The sequence below is a fragment of the Corvus moneduloides genome, chromosome Z (assembly GCF_009650955.1).
Source record: "Corvus moneduloides isolate bCorMon1 chromosome Z, bCorMon1.pri, whole genome shotgun sequence".
NCBI lineage: Eukaryota > Metazoa > Chordata > Aves > Passeriformes > Corvidae > Corvus > Corvus moneduloides.
Window position 1 is genome coordinate 51,502,129 of NC_045511.1, and position 21,568 is coordinate 51,523,696.

General features: G+C 41.0%; 1 protein-coding gene across 3 annotated transcripts in view; it reads right to left on the reverse strand.

Annotated features, from left to right (window-relative positions):
• The window catches only part of APBA1 (amyloid beta precursor protein binding family A member 1), an 89,892-nt gene that overhangs the window by 5,263 nt on the left and 63,061 nt on the right, over window positions 1–21,568 (reverse strand). For 2 of the 3 annotated variants that reach the window (XM_032097174.1, XM_032097175.1), the window contains 7 exons: window positions 19,805–19,950; window positions 15,111–15,143; window positions 13,896–13,982; window positions 13,138–13,323; window positions 8,999–9,178; window positions 7,980–8,192; window positions 417–536 (listed from right to left, as the gene is read on the reverse strand). In XM_032097174.1, the coding sequence (XP_031953065.1) occupies window positions 417–536; window positions 7,980–8,192; window positions 8,999–9,178; window positions 13,138–13,323; window positions 13,896–13,982; window positions 15,111–15,143; window positions 19,805–19,950 (965 nt within the window). The remainder of the gene's footprint in view (window positions 1–416; window positions 537–7,979; window positions 8,193–8,998; window positions 9,179–13,137; window positions 13,324–13,895; window positions 13,983–15,110; window positions 15,144–19,804; window positions 19,951–21,568) is intronic. The other variant, XM_032097176.1, reaches the window with a different exon arrangement.

A 21,568-nucleotide genomic window follows, 5' to 3' on the forward strand; every position in this document is an offset into this window, starting at 1 on the left:
TATAGTTTGGAAATTTATGAGTGTATGAAGAACCTCAATTTAATGATGTTCATTAGGCAGATGCCTTACAACAAAAAGGATCAAGAACAAGCTTTTTCTTTTGAGATCATGCAATGGCTTTGTTAAAGACATGTATGATGCATGCTGAAAGCAGACTCTTCCACACATTTTTGGCTTTTTAAGCTGAAATAACTTTTTTGTTCCTCTGGATGACTCTAAAGTTGTGAAGTAAGTAGAGTCAAAGAGTAACTCTTATGAACCCAGCTTTTGTATCTTAGACTTAACAAATGCAAAATCTTGCTTGCTGTAAGGGAGAAAATAGTAGCTTCCCTCTTCTCACACTGAAACTTAGCCACGAATGGAGAGGAAGTTTCATGTATGTTAAAGCTTGATCAGAATGTGTGGAAGCTACTTACAATCCCATTCTGCACACTGAAGCCCAACTGATATCTGAGGTCTGGTCTTCTGATCAAGACTGTGGTTACTGGAGGACATCTAACTATGTTCAGTTTAACCCGGGCTTGGTTTTTCAAACCCTGAAAAAAAAACCCCAAATTGAGAGTTAAACATTTAACATAAGCCAGAAAAAAAAAATGTGTTAAAACATTGACATGGGAACAACACTGAATAAATAGATCTTTGTAGGCATTGTACCAGAATGTGATCACTGAATGCCAGACACAAGTATCAGAATATTCAGTGAAATGAATGATAAAACATCAAATTTTTCTTGCCAAAAAGCTGGCATAGTTGTTTTAGGAAAACTAGATGCCTGTTGGCAGTTTCTTCATTTGATAACAGAAATCATGCATAAAAGGAATATTGAACAGGTCCGTGCAGCTCACCAAAAAAGTCAATGACTTTTAAATAAGTAGCTAAGATCATTACAAAAAAGTTGCTTCCCTAATGAAATATATTAAATTCTGTCAAGCAAACAGCAGGTCCTGCTTGTGTCATCCTTGTATAAGCAGTGCTCATAATTGCCATTATTCACAGAATCACAAGATGGGTCGGGTTGGAAAGAACCACTCTGGGTCATCTGGTCCAACCTCCCTGATCAAGCAGGATCATCCCAGAGCACATTGCACAGGATTGTGTCCAGATGGTTCCTGAATATTTCCCATGAGGGAGACTCTACACCATCTCTGGGCAATCTGTGCCAGTGCATGGTCCCTTTATGTTCTCATGGAACTTCCTCTGCATCAGTTTCTGCCCTTTGCCTCTTGTCCTATTGCTCAGCACCACCAAGAAGAGCCTGGTCCATCCTCTTGGCACCCTCCCTTCAGGTACCTGCAGACACTGATAAGGCCCCTCTCATCTGTCTCTTCCTGAGGCTGAATGGGCCCAACTCCCAGCCTTCTTTTCTCATAAGGAGATGCTCCAGTCCCTAAATCATCTTCATAGTGCTCCGAAGGACCCAGCTGCTCCAGGAGCTCCATGTCCCACTTGTACTGAGGAGCCCAGAGCTGGACACAGCACTCCAGATGTGCCTCACCAGGGCTGAGCAGAGGGGCAGGATCACCTCCCTCGAGCTGCCGGCAACGTTCTTCCTAATGCACCCCAGGATACCACTGGCCTTCTTGGCCACAAGGACACACTGATGGCTCATGAATAGATTGTTGTCCACCAGGATCCCCAGGTCCTTCTCCACAGAGCTGCTTTCCAATAGGTCACCCAGCCTGGACTGGTGCATGGAGTTGTTCCTCCCCGGATGCAGGATCCTGCATTTGCCCGTGCTGAATTTCAGAAGGTTCCTCTCTGCCCATCTCTCCAGCCTGTTGAGGTCCCTCTGAAGGGCTGCACAGCACTTGGGTATTGGCCACTCCTTCCGGCTTGGAGAAATCAGTGAACTTGCTGAGGAGGCATCTGCCCCTTCATCGAAGACATTGATGAGTAAGTTAAAAATACGGGACCAGTATTGAACCTTGGGGGGACACTGCTAGCTACAGGCCTCCGACCTGATCCTGTGCCACTGATTATGACCTTCTGGGATCTGCCATTCACCAGTTCTCAATCCACCTCACTGCCCACTAACCCAGTCCACACTCCCTGAGTTTGTCTATGAGGATGTTGTGAGAGACAGTGTGGAAAACCTTGCAGAAGTCGAGTTAGACAACATCCACTGCTCTCTCCTCATCCATCCAGGTGGTTGTTCTATGGTAGAAAACAATGAGTATAGTCAAGCATGATTTACCTTTAGTGAATCCATGCTGACTACTGCTGATCACCTTACTGTCATTCATGTGGATAGAGACTGCCTCCAGAATGAGGTGTTCCATCACCTTTCCAGGGACTGAGGTGAGGCTGACCGGACAGTAGTTCTCTGGTTCTCTTTCTTGCCCTTTTTGAAGACCAGGGTGACATTTGCTTTCTCCAGTCCTCAGGCACATCCCCAGATTGCCATGACCTTTCAAAGATGATGGCCAGGACCTTTACAGTGGTGTCTGCCAGCTCTCTCAGCACTTATAGATGCATCGTATCAGGGCCCATGGACACGTGGATTTTGAGTTTACCTAGGTGTTCTCTAACCCTATCCTCTTGGATCAAGGGAAGATATTCCTTCCAACATTCCTTTACCCTGATCTCCCTGATCAGAGATTCCTGAGGACTGGTCTTGACAGGGAACACCAATCCAAAGGCAGTGCTCAGTAACTCTGCCTCGTCTGTGTCCTCTGTTACCAGGGTGCCCCCTCCATTTAGTAAAAGGTCCACATTATCCTTTGTTTTCCTTTTCTTATTGATGTATCTGAAGAAGCCCATCTTGTTTTCCTTGACATACTTGGTCAGATTTAATTCTAAATGAGCCTTGGCCTTCCTTGTCTCATCTCTCCTTACTCTGACAACTTCCGTATATTAATTCCAAGAAGCTTGACCCTGCTTCCCTCTTCTGCATATTTCCTGCTTATGCTTTAGTAATGACAGGAGTTCTTCATTCATCCATGCAGGTCTCTTGACCCCTTTGTCTGACTTCTTGCTCATTGGGATGCATTGTTCTTGAGCCTGGAGGAAGTAATCCTTGAATATCAACCTTCCCTGCAGGACCTCTTCCCATGGGATTCTGTCAAGATCGCTAAAGAGGCTAAAATTAGCTCTCCTGAAGCCCATGGTTGCAATCTTACTTGCTCACAGGCTGGCCCCAATCTTCACACCTCCGCCTTTCCTGTTTGTTAGGATGAGGTCAAGTAGCACACCCATTCCCTGTGGGATCCTCCACCATCTGTGACTGGAAGTTGTCATCAGTGCTTTCCAGGAGCCTCATGGATTGCTTGTGCTTTGCTGTGTAGGTCCTCCAGATGTCAGGGTAGTTTAAGTCCCCCACAAGAACCAGGGCCTGTGACTTTGAGGCTGCTTCAAGCTGCCTGTAGAAGGCCTCATCCACCTCTTAATCAGGCATCCTGCAGCACACACCCACAGGTGTCACCATTACCAGTCTGCCCTTTTATCCTATCCCGTAAGCTCATCATCTACCCCAAGACAGAGCTTGATACATTCCAAGTACTCTTCCTCTTGTCTAGATGAGTTGTATCACACTCACCATAAACTGCTTGCTACCAGAACAAAGCTGAAGGAGAAAAATTTGTTGTTACTGTCAGGTTGGTATATTGCCCGAAGAGGCTGTGGACTGTCCAGTCTTGGAGTTATGTAAATCCTAGTGGGCACAGCCCTAAGAAGCCTGCTCTACTTTGAACCAATGTGTTGATCTAGACTAGCTACAGGCATGACTGCCAGACTCAGAGATTGTGTTCATAAGGCTCCGTGAAAACAAAAATGTAATAAACCACAAATAAATGCAATATGACCCCTTGTACAACTTCAGGTATTCAGGGCTCTTGGAGATTGTTAAGACAGATTTTTGAAATGCCTCATTCACACAAAGTATTAGCCGTAAGTCCATACAAAAATAAAATCCACATAAACGAAACACTTTCTAAAAAATACAGCAACTTCCAGCTCCCTTAATTAAACACCTGCCAATTTCAGTATCTGCTTCTGAATTTCTTTTATATGTACAGTTGAAATCTAGGTGCCACTGCAATCAAGGTGTCAGACACTGACACAATGATTAATTCTGGAAAATAATTCCTACTATAGCTAAGATAATGCACTGAAGTCTCTACATACAGTTTATTGCTGCCGATTCTGTTGAGCTGAGCTCCAGATTCAGCAGTGACTTGAGTACTAAACTGGCATCCTGGCAGGATGAACTACCTGGAAGTGTGTTTTCTTGTCAGTGCCTTAAATTGGACGCAATCAACTTTGGGTGCAAACAGCTGCCCTCACTTCCACACAGTGCTGACCTCAGCTTGGCTCATTCTCCGAGGTGGCTCCAAGAGAATGAATGGGCGTCTGAACACAAAATGACAAAGCTCATGGCTGTGGCAACTGCCTGTACTCCAACTCTCAGGAGAAAGAAGGTCCTCCTCTTCCATGACTACGGACTCCTCTACTCTGGTGAGGAATTAGCAGTGCATCTCACATGCTCAAGGAGCATGCGCTTTCTGTAGGCAGGTCTCAACAGCAACACACACGGTAGAGGACAAGGATTTATCAACCTGAACTACGCTGTGGGTATGATGAAAAGTCTAAGGGGCTTTTGCCTCAATGTTCTACTCCTGAAGGGTAGGAGTCATGCAGAGTATTGGGGATGCCCATTTCTGTGAGGAATTTAGGTGTCTAACTTTAGTCATCTGAATTCACTCAGGGTACATGCTCTGAACAGACTTGGTATCATCATGCTCTTATTTCCCTGATGAATGTGCAAATCAGTAATACGTATTCCTTGGGGAAAAAAAGTAATGTGGTCCCTAACAAAAATTCTTTTAATTTTACAGAAAGTGCATATATTTCATAAATAGCTAATCTTCAGTAGTATGCACACTGGTAACATAAACTGATCAGAAACAACAACAAAAAAAAGTGTATTTTGACGACCTTTGTTTGTCTAGTTCCTGAGTGTGCTTCTGATAGTAGCCAGCACCAGACACTTCTGCAAAAGATGCAAGTAGCATAATCCTATTAGGGAATAGCCACAACATGCGGAAAGCTTCTTCCAAGCTCTGTCAGTTTTCAAAAGGTTTATGGCAAATTAGGAGCAGAGATTACATCCATAATATTGAGTTATCTTGTTTAAAGTGCTTGTGACATATGTTTATCCACACAACATTATCATCTTTTAATAAGACTCTTTCTAGCACGCTAAGGAAATCTGAAATCTGGAATATTTCTACCACATTTAATGATCTGCACTTAGATCACTCATATATATATATATATATATATATACTTGTTTCCAGAAGTGCTATATGAATAACTGCAGATGTGAGGTTATGCAGATCTGCAAACATACAGATTATCTTCTCTTTGGAAAGACAAAAAGAAAAAAGGCTGGCAGTTCATGTGGAAAGTATCATGTGGTAAGTTTCAGTGAAGAAGAGAAAGGTCTGCAGAAGCCGGAAACAGCAAAGCTGGTTGGTTCTGTACTGAGAAAGTACTGGTGAGCACAACAAAAACTCCATCTGAATAAGAGAAGTGTAACTTATCACAGTTCTAGAAACAAAAATGATGTGGGATAGGAAATAATCACAAAGAGCCTAAATTTGCAGGGAGTTTTGTTTAGATGATGCTGGCACAAAGATATTTAATACGATTTTTTCTTCTTCCTTTCTTTACAGATGTAGGACTGTTCCTGTCATATTTTCAGTATGTCACACAGGCTATCATTTCTACTCACTGAATCTAAAGTGATTGGTTCAGTGACTCATGCATCTATTCATTAACAGAACACAATATTAACATTTTGGGAAGCCTGAATGGGAAGTCTTTACAATAAAAATTTTTGTTCAAGTATTAAGAGATAATCCATGAAGAAAAAAAAGAAGAATTCACTTTGTACTTTTTTTACTTGGCAAATTTACCTTGTAAATGGAAAATCTACTTTGCAATTTAAAAAAATACAAAATGAAAAAAGAAATTTACATAATACAACTTGTTACCAAAAAAGTTCCCTAAATGAATAAGTAAGTTTAACAGGTATATTCCTAAAAATCAGAGAAGAATGTCTGTATAATATACCACCAGCATTGCATTATGTGTCTGCATGTGATGATCTGCAGAGCTAGGCAGGAGGACCATTTCAAAAAATAACTAATTTCATACAGCTTTGTCTCAAACACACTCTAGTAACAAATCTCTCCTGTTCTTTAAACTTTGATGTTCAAATACTTATTCCTTTATGTGCTATAGCTGCCCCAAGCACTGTTCAGTTCCAGATGACCTGCAAGCTTTTCCCAGTCACATACTTTTCTGAAAACTAGAAGAAAGCTCTTCTAATTAAAATATCCCATTTATCCAAGTGAAGCACTACACTTTCAAATAACTTGGACAAAGATGCCACAGAGGGTGTTCTTTAAGCCAAAGTTTAAAGCTTTAAGAATAGGTATAAACAAGCAAACAAAAAAAGCATTTGCTCTATTTCATCCAAATACTAAGAGGTATTGACAGCTAATGACAGCTAATATGGCCTATGACAATATTAGGCACCTGCACCTCCCTTTGTGACATAAAATTTCAAATGTGTATCTGGTAATACCTTCTTTCTGAACAAAATATTCCCTTGTGAAGTTGTGCACAGAGCCCTTGTCTATGCAAGTAAATAGCACAGCACTCTGGAATGGCACTGGATGTTGTCAATCCAAACTTCATCAAGACTTTTGATGCTGTCTCTCATGATAACCTCACAGCCAAGCTCAGGAAGTGAATGGTGAGGTGGATTAAGAAGTGGCTGAATGGAAGAGCTCAGAGGGTTGGGAGCAGGGGCACAGGTTTATGTGGATACACGTAGCTAGCAGTGTCCCCCCAAGGTTCAATACTGGGCCCAATCTTTCTTAACTTATCATCAGAGATGGAATGCTTCCTGAGCAAGTTTGCTGACGACACAAAGCTGGGAGGAGTGGCCGATACCCAAGCGCTGTGCAGCCCTTCAGAGGGATGCTGGCAAGCAGGAGGGATGTGCAGAGACGAACCTTCTGAAATTGAACAAGGGCAAATGCAGGATCCTGTACCTGGGGAGGAATAACCCCAGGCCTCAGCATAAGATGTCATGAGCCAGCTGCACCCTTGTAGCCAAGAAGGCTGACGATATCCTGGGGTGCATTAGGAAAAGCACTGCCAGCAGATTCAGGGAGGTGATCCTGCTCCTCTACTCAGCCCTGGTGAGGCACATCTGGAGTGCTGTGTCCTGCTCTGGGCTCCTCAGGACAACAGATACATGGAGCTCCTGGTGGAAGCAAGTCCAGTGAAGGGCTAAGAATATGATTAGGGGATTGGAGCACTTCATTTATGAGGAAAAGGCTGACAGTTGGACTCAATGACCTTAGAGGTCTTTTCCAGCCTAAAAAATGCCACAATTCTGTGGAAGGCTGGGGGAGCTGGCCCTGCTCAGTGTCGAGAAGAGACAACTGAGAGGGGAAGAGGGGAACTCCTCAACGTATACAGGTATCTGGGGGGAGGATGTCAAGAGGATACAGTCAGGCTCTTCTTCATGGTGCAGAGCAATAGGATGAAAGGCAGAAGGCCAATGCTGGAACACAGGAAGTTCCACCTAAACATGAGGAAGAATTTCTTTCCTGTGAGGGTGACTGAGCATAGGAGCAGACTTGCAGAGAGGCTTGATGGCCCTTCTCTGGACATATTCAAAAGACATCAATACACAATCCTGAGTAATGTGCTCTAGGGAATCCTGCTGGAGCAGGGAGGTTGGATTAGATGACTTTCAGCGGTCCCTCCCAAATTTACCCATTCTGTCGTCCTGTGTGGAGTCAGAAAATTGGTGTAGCATAACTCACATTGATTTTTAAGATCATGAAATGGAAAGTGCTATGCAAACATTTGGTAAGAATTTATTTAAGAGTTTTTTACCTTCTGCTCTTCAATTATGTCACCCTTTAAAAATGTGTAGCTTCCAGAAACATTTTCCCTACCTTTATAATGCTCTGACATGTTGAGAGTGGCAAACCAACCAAGCTGGTCCCATTGATTGACATGATCTGGTCCCCAATGTTCAGCTTCCCAGACTTCTCTGCCGGTCCTCCATGCATCATATTGGCTATGATTACTGTAGGCAAAATGGATCCCCAGCCAGACTCCACAATCACCACACCTAGGATTTCTCCCTTTTGCTTTTCAATGTAAACCTGTGTAATAAGAAAAACTGTTTAAAAAAATAGTTTCTTTCACACCCAGGGAACTGACTAATATCACTCCCCTCCAAACATTCACAAAACCAGCAAACATGCCCCTCTTTATTTGCAACCTGCCTTCCTAATTCAAAGGCAAAAAAAAAAAATAGGGTACATGTTTTACTACTCTTCATTTGTAGTCAAACATTAAATGATCAACACTACACAATATAGACTTGGTGTAAAACACCCCTCAGATGTCATTTCTATATATAAGCAGAAGAAGTTGCAGTGAAGGAAAGCCTGGTGCCATGGGCTTTGGTGGACAAAGCTAAATAGGAAGAGATTGCAAGAGTTTATGACTGTGGGCTGGAAAACCATTACCTGTGTGTTCCATTTGCACACTGGTTCATTTTTATTAAGCAAGCTGCAAAGCCTTCTGGCACACAGAATTATTTAAAACCTAGAATCAGTCACTTTCCCAAATACCCATGCCTCTACAAATTTTACGTTGTTTACTGTAATTTTTTTTTATTGTATTAATCTGTTAATCTGCTTTTAGATCACTTTCAAACATCTCTGAAAATTGTTTGGTAAAAAGAACACAAACAGATGGTAAATCACTTGGCTGCTGTTAAATTTGGGGTTCACTGTTTGCCTTTGAAACAGAACTGATGACAGGGTGTCCTATTAGGAAGGATATTCTAGACTAACTAAAATGATTTACAGGAAGTATTAATGGTTTTTTTATTTCTGCCAACACATGCCTGCAACTGATAAAGAGCAGCTTAATACTGTTGTGGAAAAAAAATGAGACATACATCTTTGCAATTTTCAGATTTGGAGAAGTGAATCAGGTCATCATTGTACATGTCCTGGGTATTAAGCAAGTCGCTATATTCCTTCTGGCTAAGGTCTTCTGGGTTGATTCCATTTGCCCTCAGAAATTCTTGGTAGGCCACACTAAATGCTTGACCTATGGACTGTGCAATCAGCTGCGCCTGTAGCAGTTCCCAGAGAAGGGAAAAGAAAAGAAAAAAGTGAAACATTCTGATGATCATGCCCACTGACACTTTCTGTTACAATCACACTGTAAAATGGATCATCAAGTTGATGAACCTACAAGTTACTGCAATCCAGTGTAAAAAAATATTTGTGCCTTACAAATTAATTCAGAAGACCCACAAAATGTCAACACATTCACCTCTGCCATGAATCTATGCTGGTAAGCAATTATATATTACAAATATGAGAAAGAAAGCCATCCTTTCACAGGTAAGAACTGCTAATAAAAGTGTAAAGGTATAGCCACTACAGTGACTGTGGCTTGCACCTACAATTCTTCCCACACATGCAGCTCCCAAATGGTTCTCCCTTCTATGGAGATGCCATTCTCTGACAAGCCAGCAGTGAAAATGAAAGGGTAAAAAGCGTATTTCCAACTTTTCTTACCATCCTTTAGAACCATCATATTGATAGTGACTACTCCTATCACAGTCTCAGACAAAAAAGGAAAAGGGCAGCAACTAGTGACCAGAACAAACCCTTGTAGTAACTGGAAATGGTCATATGCATCTCCTTTTTCACCCTGCTACCCCCTTCAGCCTCTCTCCCCTACACTTATTTCCCCCCTTCCAACTTGCATGATCTTGCCAGTTCTCTGCCTCTTTCCTACTCATTCTGTCCTTTGTAGGCACCCTCTTGGACCTGCAGCTTTCCATAGTCCTCTCTGCACCCAAAGCCACCAAATTCACCACTCACTACACTGCATTGTGCCCACCATGAGCTGTTTTACTTCTGCAGCTGTGGGAGAGAAACTGGGCAGCAGGCAGACGTGGGGAAAGCTGTGTGCCAAGCAAGGCCATAGGGGTGCCTGCCTCTGAGATGGCAATCATGGTCAGGCAGGTAATGGGCAGGAGAGGAAAACACAGCATGGTGCAGAGTACTGCTGTGTATAGGTGGAGCAATTCGTGCAGTGAGCACTATGTAGTGCACAGGAGTTGGCTGTGATGTGCACTGAAACACAGTGCTGCTGCTGGCTGTGGCAAAGGCAGGGAAGAGACAGGGAGAGCTCCACAGCTGACAAGGGAGACCTGGCAGAGTGCTGGTAATGAATGAATGCTGCTCAGGTGTACTTTTAGGCAGTCTGATGGCCATATTTAAAGTCCAGTTTGGTCCCTAATAAAGGAAAGATTCCTAACCCTGAAATAAAAATTTTACTGTATCTTAACAGTTCAAACCAGCACTAAACCTGCTGATGAGAACAGCATGATTACTGGTGCTGAAAAAGACTGATATGTAGACTGGCAATATGTAACCAAAGCTCAGATCAATATAATTTTGACAGCAAGAACAAGACAGGAAAAAAATGGGAAAACTGCACCTCCATAACTCAGTAACCTAAGTGAGGAATGCAGACTTCACATTCATACACATGTATCGTCACTCCAGGAAGAGATTAGCTCCCATTCAGACACCCAGCATTTGGACACATCACTAAGGTTCAACAAGATACTGCTCTAAATACAGTTGAAAATCTAGTGCTGTCCTCCTTAGACAAAGACTCATCCAAGCAGAGACATATTCTGGCCAACACCCACTCACAGGCTTACAGCTTCTGTCTCACTTACTGTGTAGATTTTGTCAAGTACCCAGCTGTCCCAGAAAAAGAAAAGACAAGTTTTATAATATAAACAGGCTGCATTACTTCACCAGAGGTACAAAATCTTTGAAGCTGCCATTTCCTTGCTGCTAACACGGTGCTACAATGCTTCCATTCTGACCGTTAGTCACTTGGGTATTTGAGATAAATTTTGCAAGTTATCTGTGAGCTATACACCCATGACCAAGGAGAGTTGATACAATCTGCCATTTCTCAGCATATTTTCCCCATCAATGAGCAATGCTTTAATTGGATCTACAGGATTGGATTTTAGATCTATTGGATCTACATTGGATTTTACAGCCCAGTTGGATCTACAGGCATAGAGAGGTTCACATACGACACAATATCGGCAGATTCAAACAAAACTTAGATTGGGAAGGTCAGATTTTAGCTAGCCAAAGTATTAACAGCACCCTAGTGTCTTGGGGTGACTTTATGATGTGTATCCCCTATCGCTGCTCTATGCCTAGAAATTAACTTTGCGCCTTTCTGTGCCTTTAAACTGAGCCTGAGAGGGGAGAGAGAAAAAACCAAGTGAACTTTTCAAAGCAGTTGTTCAAGGACACAGACACACACTCCTCTGCTTCTGCAGCAGCAAGAGCGGAGGAAGCGCCCTGCTTGCTCTTCCGCCAGCTTTCGGCTCCTCTTCTCTGGAGGGAGACACAGAGTTGAACTTTGTTTTCCTGGGACTTCGGTTTGTTTTTCCCTTCTTCTCTTCTGGACTGTTTCAACATCAGAACACATCAGGAGAATTTCCCACCAAAGCCCCGGAGGTGGGCCCACGACCCAGCTCCAAGGAGGAGGAGAGAGACTACATATACAGAAGGACTCTGAATTTTCCCAGGTTTCTCTCCACAGTGAGAGGTTTTATTATTTAGCATTGTTATCCTTTTCCTGTGTGTTTGTTAAATAAATAGTTTTTATCTCTTTCACTTTCCTCCAAGGAAAATGTCTTTTTTTGCCTGAACCTGGTGGGGGAGGGCTGGTTATAACCTGCCTTCTATCAGAGGATATTCTCCTCCACATTTGTCCAAACCGGCACACCTAGGAAATAGATCCAGGAAGTATGGATCATACAAGGGGGTCAGAACTCCCCATGGTGAAGGAAAATAAGCCCCAGACTCTGGACCTGACAGTTTGATATTTGTTTTTTCAACTGACCAGTAAAAGAGAAAGCAGTGTCCAAACCTGTGACTAGAAATACAGGAATGGCAGCCTCAAAGCGGGCAGCATGTCAAATCATATTAAGCAAAAAATATATTGGCTACTCTATTTCACACCAGATTCTTAAAAAGGCTTTGCAAAACAGGTTTACATGTTATTTTGTGGAAATAATCCACAACTTTTTACACTCTGTCAGTTTTGGTACAGGAGTACTTCTATCAGTGCTTGTCCTTACTTTTTAACTCCAGCAGTGGGTCATGTACTCACCTGCAATCAGATAATGTATTCAGACATTGGTTTAGAACAGATTACATAAAATAAAATCATTACATAAAATCAGCTCCTTATTCAAGATAACCTTCTCATCTTGAAGTCCTTGCTGTAGGTTGGAAGACGTGATTATTTTATAAGAAACTGGTATTTTCACTTACTTCTCTTGAGTATTTTAGTTCCCAGATTATTAGGGCTAACTTGACTATGATCCTGAAAACTATGTATCTAGCCACTTCAATCTGATATGTTTGATTTTACTTTCCAATTATTGAAAGTTACCTTTAAAAAGTGCATCAAGTCAGCAAGTTATGCACATTGATTGTGAAGTTCTGTGTAAGGTAACTTAGTAACCTGCACCATATATTAAAATTCATGTAATTTGTGTCTCTATTCAGCGTATGCTGTGATTGCTGAAATTATCAACTTTCTTTGCCGGCTTTTTGATATGATGACAGCAACTACACCCCCAAACACAAACCTTCTGAAAAACAAAAACCAGCTTTCTGGTATGTATCAGTGATTGATCCTCTCCCCTACAAAAAAAACCATCTCTGATAAGACTTTCCCTCTCTTATGCAGAATTTGAGCTGGTATTTGTAACCTGCAGGAACTGGACCCTCCTATCACTGTTACTGGAAGGCACTCAAGAAGCTTGAAAATGGTACGCTTTTCTATAAAGACCAACTTCCTGTGACATGTCAGGTCCAAATATATAAATGACAAGCAAGTTCCTCTGCTTAGATGAAATACTGGTTGCAGTTAAAAAGCAAACAGGACCACTCACAATGGACTTTGGGCCTATCAAAATGTGCTTACTTTTCCACTCCTAGAAAATTACAAGACAATGTAATTGCTTACATCCTCAGACTCAAAGACATGACAAATCATTTTGTACTGCCTCTTCCCGTCTTGAGAGGGGTGAGATGCTTCCACATTATCCTGGGAGTTGGAGCGTGGCATTCGCCTACGAGCCATCAAAACAACTATATTTCCTATATCAGCAATGTAAGAAATGGTCCGCAGGGGATGATCCATCATGGTTTCCTGGGGAATAAGAAAACCAACATAAGCAGCTGCTTCAACTAAGTTCTTATTGCACATCTAGTATTACCAGAACACACAAATACCTGTAAGAGCTTTCTCAAGTGAAGTCTGTAATACCTGCTATGCATGAAAGGAGATACCAATAGAAGTCAAGAGCTTCACTTTTCCAAAATAAGACAAAGAGAAAGTTTTACAGGGCTTTTTTTTCCTGTGGAAAAGCACATAAAAACCTCAACTGCAGAACCTGCAAATGATGGGCATGTATGTGTAGAGGACTATCAACAAATCATCGCAGCTAAACATTTTGGGCTACTTTGGGCACAGTCAATACTTAATGCATCGTGACTCATAAGACATGAGCTGACCGCAGGTATCTTACTCACAAATTCTAATTATTTCTACAGCCAGACATACCAGAGTAATTGCCTGTCTGACATGGTTCTTGACCATGATTTCTGACTAGACGGAAATACAAGAGCCAGCATATTTTGAAAACAAATTTTAACATGTAGGTGAAAGTCTATTCCAGTAGTCTACGCCGACAATGCTGATAAAGGTGTCTGAGTCTATACCTGTGTGTCTGCATTCAGTACTTTTATTCTCTGTGTAGAAATGAAGAGGTCCACTTCAGTCATGGGTTGAGATTCACCTTCTGGAGCCTGCAAATAAAGGGATTAGAGTCAAACTAACACATTAGGTAACATACTTACTAATAATGATGTTAGTTCAGGAACAGGGGTGCACTAAGACACAGTCACCAGAACAGCAATGCAAGATAGAGTATTAGACTGCAGAAGCAAAAGATAAACACAAAGATGTGGAAACTATATCACATATATGAAAGTGAATTGGGTATTGTTAGAAAAAAAAGTTAACCTCATAAAAGCTTGCCTGATATGTTTCCTGATTCAGTAAAATTAATACCCGACTGCAACAGGAACTATATCAAGATTTCTTGAAAAGCAATATGATTCTACCATTTTCTGCATACTATGAATCCCACTTCAAAGAAGGATTTTGTACAAGCCATAGAAAGGCCTAACAGCATCTCTTGCCTGAGGAATTTCTATACGGGTTAGCAGTGGCTGCCAAGATAAATAGGAAAACCTGTACCACAGGAGGTACTGTTTGAGCTGTTCATAATGCAGTTCTGGTGAGAAGACCTTATAGTAAGACAACCTACTCAGCAGTAACCCACTTTAGAAGTTGGATTTTGTTAATAGAAAGCAAACATTTGTAATATTTTAAAAATTACATTTGTTAAAAGATAATTGAAAGCTCCACAAACAAAACTTATTACAAAGATGAGTCAATCTCAGTATATGACTGTATGTATAGACATAAACTTTTTTTTTTGCATCCAGCAATTTGACACCTCTGTGAGTCAAACAAAGCACTCTTACAGAAAGATTAAAAAAAAAAAAAAGTAAAAAAAACCACCAACCCCAAAACACACTTCATTTTAATCCATCATTTTACAAAGTTAAAACCTTTGCCATGTCAGTCCTGATTCTTTAATACGCATTTTGGGTACTCCCTGTAACCATTTGATAAATCCAATCTTTATGCTATTTCTAACATGAAATGGCTAATGATAAGCAACAAAAAATGGCCAATCAGGCAACTGATTTCTGAGATATGTCAACTTGTATGGTGGCTCAGAAATAAATCTGAAAAAACCTTGCTGGATGCAGAAAATAAAATCAGAAAATAAAAAGAAAGGAAAAAACCCTCCCAGAAAACAAAAGAACAAGCATAACATCAAGCTGATGGAGTTTGTACTGCACCTTCTTCCTGCTTTTGGCTAATTTCTGGGCCATCTGCTTAGCATGGAACAAACAAGAGACAGGAGAACAGTTAGAGAAGAACTTACAGAGACTCCAAGTCAAGCAGGAATCTACACACTAATGTCAGGGCTCACAGACTACCAGCTGGTCTAAATTATCCTGCTTATATTAATTTCCTCCTTTTCTTCCTAGCTTAAAAAATTATAAAATGTCATGTTTAGCACAGTTAATTTCAGAAATAAAAAGAAACAGCACCAAAAGAGTAAGGAAGAACACAAAAGGATTTTTTTTTCACTTAAGATGTTACCTGCAACAAAGTTATTTTGTATGCATTTGTTTTTGAGGGGTTGGGGGCAGGGGGACGTTTAAGAAACGGAACAGAGCTTCCCCTCACTTACAGCAGTGTAAACCATGAGGTTACTTCTTTTGAAGGCACACCAGTGTAAAAGGTGAGAGAAAAATTTTAAGCCTTATTCCAGCTTTTTCAGATCTCATACTTCAATAGACTTCAAAAAAATAACCTCCCTAACACTATGCTACTTTTTCCTGGAAAAACAGAATGACAGAAGGTAACTGCCAGCTTCATTTTCTCCTCCTTCTGAGCAAATAAATCCATGCCAATGTTCACAGTGTCGCTGGTCAACAAATTTTCCTGTGATGCCTACACAAAGATATGTCCACACTATCACATTTTTTCAAGGAAGCAGTGGAGCATGTATTTCAGCTCCAGAAACACCTTAAAAGACATTTCTACTAACAACCCAAACAAATATAATTTTTACAGTCTTGCAACCATGAATTCAACCCAATGGTGAACTGAACTTGCAGACCTGCTCACTGAAGGAATGCAATACTCACCAGGCTGGCAGCTATCCCTTTACTTCTAACAATAACAACCTCTTTGCTAATTAAATTTACTGTGTGCTTGTGGTGGGAAGGAGGCTTATTGTTAAAAACTCCATACAGATTCACCACTATCTACTTCTACTGAGAGCAAATAGGAGGCCTGAATCACAAGACACATCAAACATTTTATACTGATGCTCACAACTTAAATCTGTCAGGTTTTGTCTAAACAAATCAGAAAGCTGCTACTTAAAGTTTAGGCCATGCCGCTTATTTACAAATATAAACATTCTTAAACTAGCTTTTAGCCATCCTTTTCAAACTAAGAAGTATTTTATAGCCTGATAGGTTATTTTGCAATAGGTGATTGCAAACTATTGCAAAAGCAATTAAAACTGCCTTACACGGCAGGCTCTTCCTTACATTACTCTCAATTTAAATTAATACTCAGAAATAATATACTTATCCTGAATAACAGCTGCCTGTCATACAGTGGGCAAGGAGGAGACACTCCTGAGAAAGAGCACTTAAATTGCTTTCCAAAATCAAGCTTTTCTTTCTCACCCTCCCCAAACTTTAGAGTGATGGACCTCCCAAAAGAAGAAAAGCACAGGCCAAAACGAAGAAAAAGGGGGAAAAAAATCCTTGAGCTATGGCTTTACAGTGTAGAATCAACAATTTATCAAAATACACTATGATGCAATTCACTGAAAATTCTGTTCTTCAAATGGAAGCATATTGAAGAACTACTTTGAAATATTTCATAAAAGTAAGCCAATGATATGGAACAAGCACTTTTAGTAAGTAACTTAACACTGCACAGAAATGTCACGAAAGAAGTTATGGTCCAAGAATAACAAAAAAATTAGGATCATTCTATGCAAGAATACTTTATTAGACAAATCCTCTTTATCACCACATTATTTTGCTAACTCAAATCAGATTCTCTCTGTACTCCTAGAAGAAAAAAACAAATGGAAAACACCTAATCTACATAATTTTTTTTTTTTTTTTAATATACAGAATTCAGGATTTTAATTTAAGGTAAATGAAATGTAATTATTTATATAGATGCAATTTCCAAAATTACAAAACATTAAAACCCAACAAACTTCTGCTTTTGCTACAGAGATGTCATAAGTTTATTTAATCCATTTAGTCTCTACAAAAAATGTTCTGCAACTCAGTGAGCATTGAGAGGACAATGAGTGTGCAAAAATGTGTGAAATCCTAAACTCAGTATCCACATAAGGGTTCTATCTTAAATCACACTCAGAAATTAAATTAGGTGCTACCTAGAAATGTTCAAATCTGCCACACAGCAAGCTAAAAGTGCCTCCTAGTGAAATATTCCTCACTACATTTGATGGATACCTTCAAAGCAGTGTATCTGTTTTAACTTAGTTAGACTTCACAGAGATGAAGGCCAAGCAAGGAAACACCCAACTCTTGTACTTCTAACTGAAAAGACAATTCTTTAAAGAAGCATGGAGAATTGTTTTCAAAGTCTGTTCATATTCCAAATGAATGAATATGTGTCTGAAGGCTCTGCTAAAAGGAAGCACTATAGGGATTATTAAATTCAAAAGGTATACACTTATGTGAAGGTATGTGTACATAGGGCTTAAACAAAGCTCTTCACTCCTTTTTAATACTCAACTTCGTGTATTTTAAAACCTCATTCTTAATTCATAAGCTTTGTTTTCTTTAACCATGGAGAAATGCAACAAGTACAGCACTCATGTAAACAAACATGAGTAGGGCACAACCTTTGTAGTCACTGTGCAAGCCATAATGTACACATCTGGGATAAAGAGTATCTAAATGCAGTGATGAATCTGGCAGAAGGAAATCCACCTGTCATAATGAATTTCTCTCTGAAAACATATAGCTTTAACGACAACCAGCAACAAAACAGCCAAAACCAACCCTAACAAGCTGAAGACCCTAAGGTGTCTGAGCTTCACTTAGAAGCTGAAAGCAGTACCTGTCCAAGATGTGTTTCAAAGGTGTACAATACAATACAGGCCAACAATTTTCTGACACCAAGTTTCAGGAAATTAAATATACCAGCTAGGGTTTTTCCAGGTCAACAAGTGCAATCACTTGGGCCTCAAGCCTGAGACAAATATATTATAAGCAAGGATATGCATGCCTGATGATTCATACAGATGCATCAATTATGGGGTTTATGGGTGAAATGCATTAAATAGATTTCTTCTGTTTTGAGGCACGGAAGTGCTGAGGCATAACAGAATCCTCAGAAAGAATGGTATTTTGTTAATGAATTTCTACAAAATACATTTAGTATCAAAGAAAGATTTTTTCATCTCACAGGCCCAGTTTGAATCAATTCTGTTTCATTTTTCTCTACTATATCCCTTCAATCTTTTTCTAATGTGTATTTCTACACAAGCTTTACCTTCTAAGTGCAAACTTCCTACGCAACCTCAGGTTCGAGTTCCACTTCTGATACCTATTTCCTATGATAGCTGATGTTAATCTTTCCTTTCACCCTTCAGTGATGTGTCCCTCCTAGATCCAGCCTCACCAAAGCCCTTGTTTCTGTCCCTTCTCTTCCTTACCTGTAGTTTCCCGTCCGTTCAAATCAGACAAGTTTTCTAACACACAGCTAAGGATCAGGAAGGAACACAAAGTGACTACTAAACAGAAGGACACAGCCTTATTTGCCCAGAGCAGGAAAAAAAACAGACTCTATAAGAAAAAATCTTCACTGCAGGTTTGGGGAGAACGCAGGAAGACCTGCCATGGTTAAAAAAGATGCTGCATATTTTTAAAGAATGTCACTGAATCCAGAGTCTCCAATGAACAAAGATATCATTCTTTTGCAAAAGGCTCAGTAGTTTAAGTTAGTGAAGACTTCTACAGAGATGATGGAGGATAATCTCTAACAGCAAGGCTACATTCCTGCCTTTTCTAAAACATGAGCAGGTTAATGAGTTTCAGAGACAAGGTTACAAGAATTTATGCATTTGAACACCAGCAAAATTACAATTTTTGGATGTTGTCTCAATGGTTCTGGTTGGAGCTTCTGTGTCAAAGCTACATACAGAGGCTAAACTGAACACCTGCCATGAAAAGCACTGGAAGGAATAATAAGAGTAGGAAGCATCAGCTGACCTTAACAGACAATACTATTGGCCTTGCTGATAACCTTCTCTCCTCTTCCTCTCTCTTTTATGTCATTGCACACCAGGTCTGAGTATTACAGCTGACAATGTCATAATTGTAACTTACAGTACAGCAGCACTCCCACTGCATGGCATGGCCTGTACAGAAATCAGTTGGCATTTCCCTTTTTCGAAACAAAATTTGTCAGATTCCAGGACAAATTATTTTTTCCATACATCTCTGTACCATCACAGGCTTTTTTTTCAAAAACAGCTCACAGCTGTTACGTGTGGAGAAACAAGTATCCCACAGCAGGGTCAAAAATAATATAATGCAAAAATAATGCAGTCATTACAAAAGTAGTGGTTCCATTGAGTACCAAGAAGCAGCTGCAATACTCACTAGTTATTCCCTTAAGCTGTTTTCCTTCCACACCCAGGTAATATATAACTCTGACCACCACTCCCTTCAGATTCTGGTTTAGTGTACATGGCACAAGTATTACCAGCGGGAATTAAAATGACCTGGTAACTTCCCCTTATCAGTCTTGCTCCAAAAGCATCATATATACAATTTACTTTGCAGAAAGAAAAGTGAGGCACTTTTCATTCTGAAACTACAGACAATCCCACCTGAAAAAATTACTGCATAAGTAAGAAATTCATACCCACAACCACAGAGCGGCCATACAAAAAGCAGCAGGAATTATTCCTCACCTTGATCCTGCTGACAGCTTCCTGAGCCTGCATCATTCTCACGTTCTTGGATGGAGTTTTATCAGAAAGGAGTTGAGTTGAACCAAGGTAATTGGCAGCAAAAATTATTCCATCAATTAAGTCTTCAGGATCACAAGGTCCAGGAACTGTAACACAGGAAAGCAATCATTGAAGACATTCATGGTGAAACACAGCAAAACAGCAGAACTCTGACATCTTGAACCTGCACATGATGGCTGCAAATCCTTCCCTGAAACACTTCCGTACTAAGTACATCAGTACTTCCAAAGGCACAAAACATCAGACAAATGATCTCAAAATTTCTGGTGGGCTGACTCTGCCCACCAAAGCCCTTCTATCACTCCCCTCCTCAGAAGGGCAGGGCAGAGAAAATATAATAAAAGTCTCACGGGCTAAGACAAGGACAGGGAGAGATCACTCATCAGTTTCTGTCATGGGCAAAAAAGACTCCACTTGTGGAAATTTGTTTAATCTATTACTAATCCAGTCAGAGTAGAATAATGAAAAATAAAAACAGATGCTCCAACACCTTCCCCCATCCCTCCCTTCTTCCTGGACTCACTTTTAGTCTCAATTTTCTCTATCTCCTGCACCCAGAAGCACAGGGGAATGGGGAATGGGGGCTGTGGCCAGTTTATCACATGCTGTCTCTAATGTTCCTTCTCCTCATGGGGAAGGGGTCTCACATTCTTCCTCTTTTCCAGAATGGGACACTTCTCATGGGAGACAATCCTTCAGAACAGACTGCTCTGCTGTGGGTTCCCTATGGGGCCACAAGTCCTGCCAGAAAACTTGTTCCAGGTAGGCTCCTTTCTCCACATATCCTGCAAAGAGCCTGCTCCAGCCTGGGACTTCCACGGGATCATAGCCTGCTTTTTTTGGGCATCCACATAATCTGGCATGGGGTCCTCCAGGGGCTGCTCGTAGGTATGTGTTTCACTGCAGAGCTCTATTGCCTGCAGGGGCATAGCTTCCTCACCATGGTCTTCACCATGGGCTGCATGGGAATCTCTGCTCTGGCACCTGGAGCAACTCCAGTCCGTGCCACTCCACTGACCTTGTCTTCAAAGATGTTTCTTTTACACACTCCCTGCCCTTTCTTCTCTGGCTGCAGTTGCTGTGGTGCAGAGTTACTTCCTCCTTCTTAAATATAATATCCCAGAGGCACTGTCACTGATGGGCTCAGCATTGGCCAGTGGTGGGTCTGTCTTGGAGCCGGCTGGCACTGACTGTTGGACAGGCAGGAAGCTTCCAGCTGCTTCTCATAGAAGACACTCTCGTAGCCACCCCACTACCAAAACCCTGCTACACAAACCCAGTACAACATCTCTCCAGCAAAAGCTACAATTGTTAATCCAGCCTGTTTCTCACAATAGATCATTCTTTCGTGGGTAGGGATCAGCTTGGAGCAAAATAAGCTATGGCTTTTTCACTGTGATAAAGGGACAGACACAGTTACTCACCTTGCTCCTCACCCACCAAACCCAGCCTTGCTATTCTAAAACCTACAGTCACAACCAGAAAGAGGAAAGGTGCAGTTTGATAGCAGCCATCAGCATCTTTCACACTTGTGCATTAACCACACTTGGTGCAACAGGCAGAACAACCTCCCTGGGAATGCTCTACACATACCACACGTCTCCCCTTAACAAGAAGATAGATTACCAATTAAGTAAAACATTTTTATGTCACAGACCTTTAAAAATAGTAGTCCTAACACGGATATTGTGGTAAAGTACTGAG